Below are 5,358 nucleotides of genomic sequence, written 5' to 3' on the forward strand. Positions count from 1 at the left end.
TCAGCCATTTTTCAGTCGTGGTACTCTAAATATAAAAAGTCCTTTTATTATATCTATATCAAGGAACATTGAAATCAACGGATGAAATGATGTCTGCCAATCGTGCAAGATCGAAAGTCCAATCATTTGAATGAAGCCCATAGCATTATATATAAGGCAGATAATCTTATGTCCACAGCCGACATGTTCCATCCGCACCTGCGCTGACACACCATGCCTCCCTCGGATGCCAATCTAGATCCAAAACACCTAATTCTCCTGTGACCTTATGGCCACGGAGGACCTTCAACGGGACGATGCTCGCATTACTCAGCAGATCGCCCGTGACACTTCCGTGGAAAATCTGGAGAGAGCCATCATCACTAGCATCAGCAAATAGTGGATAGTTGGAATGATACCGCACGGCGCGGATGGCTTTTTGGTGATAACGGAGCGTTTTATACGGACGCGGAGAGAGGTCGACATCGTGCCAGAGGAGGCGGCGATCGTAAGAGCCGACAATTAGATTGTCGCCGCCAGAGGTGGTCGAGGAGGTCGGATGGATATCGAAGGAGGAGATCCACCGGGCACCTGGCTGGAGAATCTTGACGAGGCTCTGGCGGGAAAGATCGTACGAGCGAATAGTACGCTGGTTTGCGACGAAAAGGATTGGTTTGGATGGGTGGAAGTGAGCGGCTTGGGGTGGACCGCCACCCTTCAGGCGACGGCGGAAGGGGTGCTGCGTGAGGTGTTTGGAGAGGGTGTGGATTGCGATCGCGAGAGAGACGGGGGTGGCTGTGCCGGGGCATACGGTCACGAAGTAATCGCCGCGTCGGTGCCAGGAGAGAGACTTGGCCACATAACCGAGTGAGATAACAGCCTGGACACCGGAGTCGAGAAGTGAGGGCGAAGGACGAGTCCATTGTGCTGACGTCTTCTTCGTGCTATCTGAGGTCAACGTTTTAGCGTAACCCCATCCAGCATCAACAATATCAAGGCTAGCCTTTTCCATTTCCGGATCGAGTATCGGAGGGACAATAAGGTGGATGCTATCTCCAGTGGCAGCTGCTAAAACCACAGCATCTTTCGAAGGCCTCCATCGGATAACGTTGACAGGCTCTTCATCGCTCAGCTTCACACTCCAGATCTGTCGGCCCGTAAGAAGTTCCCACACACGGACTGTGCCATCGTCACCACCACTTGCAAGCCAGACCCCAGTTGGATCAATGGCCAGTGTTCGAACACGCCCACTGTGTCCACGAAATAGAGTTGCGCAGGTTGACGGGAAAGGTTTCAGCTCTTCTGGGCTGGGCAACTTAGGAAGCAAACTTTCGGGGTCGATATTTAGTTTACTCCTTCTAACTCTGGGGGCCAAATACAAATCAAGGCAGCGCTCAAATTTCTCCTTGACAAATGAGTCATAACCGGGAACCTTTCGAAGAGCATCATAATCAGCGGGTAGATATTCTCTCTCTCGATCCTCTGGGTCTGTATTTAACCAGGCTGCTTTCTCTTTTTCATCTGGTAGATACTCCGGTGGTGGATGGTAACTTTCCTCATAACCAGGGGGAGGAAGCTTAGGGGCAGGTATGTGCATGGGGTGGTCTGCCCGTGGGGTTTCATTGGCCCAGAGGTCATATGTCCACACGCCCTCCTCCGCTTCAGCTTTCTCTGTTAGTGGCTTATAGGGAAGTATCCGGCCTTCTCTGATTGCCTTGACGAGTTTCATCACCCGTTTAGCCTCGTGTTTCGAGGGGACAAACCGCCTTTTGGGTTCTGGTGCCGCGTTCAATGGCATGATTTCCAATTTGCTAGTAAAGTACTCGATAGTTGGCTGGTAAGGGTCGTAGCCATCTTCGGTGATTTCATTCATCTGCACCTTGCGCAGTAGTTCCAATTCATCTTGGTTTAATTCCAAGGGTTTTCCAGTGGACGGGTCAGTCAGGCCTGTAAATCCCTTGGGAAGTTCAATGCTATCCAGGAGAGTATCAAGAGCCTGCCCCATTGCTGGTCGCATTATCTTTTTGCCATTGATGTTATAACCGATGTGCGGATATTGGTCGTAAAAGGAGAGGGGAATGTTGCCAATGGTGTTCGCATTTTCGTCCGCTTCGGAGTAATCTGAGTTGTCATCTGGGTTGATTTCATCATATATATACCGCTCATTTCCATTGGCATCCTTTGTCACTCGGTAATTTAGTTTATCATCATCATATCCGTCTCCTAATTCACCGTCGGATGTTACCTCTTCGCCGCGAACAAAGATGTCGACACCACGGTCCGGCTTTGACTTTTCCCTAATAGGCTTGGACTCAATGTCCGAGGGAATTTCATCACTGTCAAATTCATCCTCATATTCCTCCCCATCGTCGCTGCTGAGGTCGTCGACCAGTTCTATTTCGGAGTCGCTACTGTGCTCCGTGTCATGAGATTTATCGGAGAGGTCTCCATCCAAAGCATCCAGATTAAGTTCGTCCCCGGAGACCACTCCAGGCTCCTCGTCTAGATCCCTGGTGACTGCCTTGCGCTTTCTGGAACCTTTCAAATCGCCCATTGTAAACAATGACCGCCGGTATGTGCGGGTTGGAAAACTCCTTGATGAACCTGGTATCGAGCTCGTTGAACTTTTTTTTTTGCTGTTAGCGCGAGATCAAGCGGCTCCAGGCTCGATACCGGAGAAATAGTAATTCCGTCTCCGATATCATGGGGCGTGTTATCGTATTACAGGACATAAGCGTGCCACCAACACCTGCGAAACTAATAATATCTTTCAAACAGGGGGACAGATGAACAAACAGTCAGTCACGCACCGGCTGGCTGCCGACTGTATCATACCTAGGTAGGAATAAGCTCAGGGCTTGCATCGTTAGTCCCGCTTCTTTGCGAAAATCCAAATTCTCTCACCGGCTAACCATTTTACTGGACGCAGGACTGGGCTCATCCTCGCACCCCGGCAGCCCTAAATGACATCCATGGATGGCTGCGGACTGGTCACGTGGCAACACCTGTTCCAGATTTAGACCTCAGCCCTTCCTCTTTCGGACGACGAAGCCCTAATCCAGGGGTTTGGCTGCCACAGCACGTTTTGGAAGCCTCACAGGCTTCATTATTATTGTCATTGTCATGCTGGCTGTGATGAGTGCGAATGCCCTCACTGTGGACCTCTCCTCGAGCGGGTATTTTAAGCTATTCTTACTACTTAATATTCTTAATTTAGCCCGTCCCGGGGCGCTGCTGGGAAACTCTAGTTCCATTTATAGGCGATATAGCAACGGTTGCATTTGCGCTCTCCAGCGGTCGAAATAGGGTTAGCAAGCAACTACATGGTTAATTCAACGGATGGAGTGCAGGGGAAAATAGTTTCACCCCAGCGCTCTCATTCGTCGTGATGAAACTGAACCAAGGGAATAAATTCGTTGAGCAGATGAATTTCGTGCAATGGGTGGGCAGGGGGTAAGACGCTTGCTGACATCTTGCTTGGCTGATGGCCAGAAGACGGTATTGATAACTTATCGACGCAGCTGAGATTATGTCAACCAAGGTCGATCCCTTGATGTGGCTTGTTTAGGAATAGTCAAGCGCAAAGCTCTAACCAGCGAACAACCCTAGCGAGTTTCTCCCAAGTAAGTTACAGGCTTGGAGCCCGAAATTCGAAATGCGTCTTCATTTTTAGAAAGCAGGGCTTCGGGATGTCATAAACTGTATATAATCCGTCGCCTTCCCCTTGGTTTTTTCGTCAGGTTTTCCCTTTGTCTCCATAATGGCAGTTGTTGCAGAAATAAGAATGTCTCTCTCACGTAATCCTTCAACTGGCCCTACCACGGAATCAAGGGCTTCACGCAAAAGGCATGCCGCTTGCGACGAATGCAGTAAGTCTGACAACATGACGATGTCTTTTGAAGGTGTTTATTGATGATGAGTAATACCAGGGCAGCGAAAGTTGAAATGCTCTGGCGAAGCCGGCGGCTGCAGCCGATGCGTGAAACAGAGTCTATACTGCCACTACTCGATCCAGAAACCAATGGGCCGCCCTCCGAAGTCGCGAGCACGACAGGAGGATGTACAGATACCAGTGACAGCACCGCAGTTTCCTGATTATCCACGGTGTATTCCTGGCCTGGTAGGATCGCCGCCATTTACACTCGCGGGCTCTACCCGTGCGGTTCCTGGAACCACCATGGACGCTCCATACACTTCCTATATGATGTCACCAGATCTGTATGCCGCCAGCAACCCAATATACGGGGAACGCGGCCCTGGACAGACACCCATCCAGCTTCCGGTGTCGTCTTATCCGACTCAACCGTCGTACTCGCAACCATCTGGTGGTGGCATGTTCACCCCACCACCGTCGTCAACTACTTTCCCAATAAGTTCTGTCCCTGTAACAGCCCTCGAAGCATACCGGCAACTACAACCACTCTCACCATGTTCATGCGTCTCTTATATGTATCTCTGTCTCAATTCACTGTCCACACTCACTTGCTTTCCACCCTCGTCTCAAACCCTCTCCACCCTCTACAACGCAGCACGCAATGCTAGAGGGGTAATATACTGCGAAATATGCCCTCAGACCTTCAACAGCTTAGTGCAAAATCTGATGATACTCGGAAGCCTTCTCAACGTGATTGGAGACACCTGGTTCAAGGTCTCGCATATGGACGCGGAGCAATTGGGCAGAAATGTCCTCTCCCCGGCTTTCATTGCCTCTTTACCCTCGGACCCTGGCGAACGGCAGCGGCGGTGGAAGAGGTGGCTGCGCCATGTTGTTAGACACGGAGTGATTGGCAGTGCTATTACCCCCATGGTTGATTCCGTCCAAGAAGAGAGCTCGGGATGCCCTAGCCTTCTCTCTCTGATCCAGGAGCTGGAGGCTAGACAGCGCTGGTGGCACGCTCAGGCCAGAGACCACACCGACTACCCCACAGGAATCCCCAAGCCGAACAGCGAAGTACACACGAGCGAGGGTGGCCAGCCGCAGGATACAGAATATATGTGCAGCCGCATGGCAGGTACAGCCCGGCAGGTGATAGATCGATTTGAATTTGATGATGAGGAGATGATGGGATGATTTTTCTCTTTTCCAGCTCTTTTGCTTTTCATATATTGATTTTCGTTAAATTACATTTATTCGATATTTTCTTCTTGTTCCTGGTTTCCCTCTATGAAGAGCAAGAAATAGATGGGTATTTTCCGTAACCACTTCATCAGTTCAACTCCCGTACTTTGTTAACATGTTTTTCTCATTTTGCCTGTATTTTTTTCATTCTTCTTTCGTTCTTCTTTCTTTCTTTCTTTCTCTTTCTCTTTCTGTTTCTTTTTATTATTTTGTTTGAGCCCATTTTCCCTGATAACTCGCCAAAAACATAGACGGCAGAA

General features: G+C 49.7%; 2 protein-coding genes across 2 annotated transcripts; one reads left to right on the top strand and one right to left on the bottom strand.

Annotated features, from left to right (window-relative positions):
* Positions 1 to 166: 166 nt before the first annotated feature.
* Positions 167 to 2,843, bottom strand: HCAG_01968 (conserved hypothetical protein; the record flags this gene model as incomplete). The annotated part of the gene is made up of 3 exons (XM_001544871.1): positions 167 to 2,583; positions 2,705 to 2,736; positions 2,815 to 2,843. The coding sequence occupies 3 exons, from the start codon at positions 2,841 to 2,843 to the stop codon at positions 167 to 169; spliced, it is 2,478 nt and encodes an 825-aa protein (XP_001544921.1).
* Positions 2,844 to 3,763: 920 nt separating this feature from the next.
* On the top strand, positions 3,764 to 5,050 carry HCAG_01969 (predicted protein; the record flags this gene model as incomplete). The annotated part of the gene is made up of 2 exons (XM_001544872.1): positions 3,764 to 3,848; positions 3,909 to 5,050. 2 exons carry the CDS (start codon positions 3,764 to 3,766, stop codon positions 5,048 to 5,050), a joined length of 1,227 nt encoding a protein of 408 aa, XP_001544922.1.
* Positions 5,051 to 5,358: the final 308 nt, after the last annotated feature.

This window comes from Histoplasma capsulatum, genomic scaffold, assembly GCF_000149585.1.
Source record: "Histoplasma capsulatum NAm1 scaffold_1 genomic scaffold, whole genome shotgun sequence".
NCBI lineage: Eukaryota > Fungi > Ascomycota > Eurotiomycetes > Onygenales > Ajellomycetaceae > Histoplasma > Histoplasma mississippiense.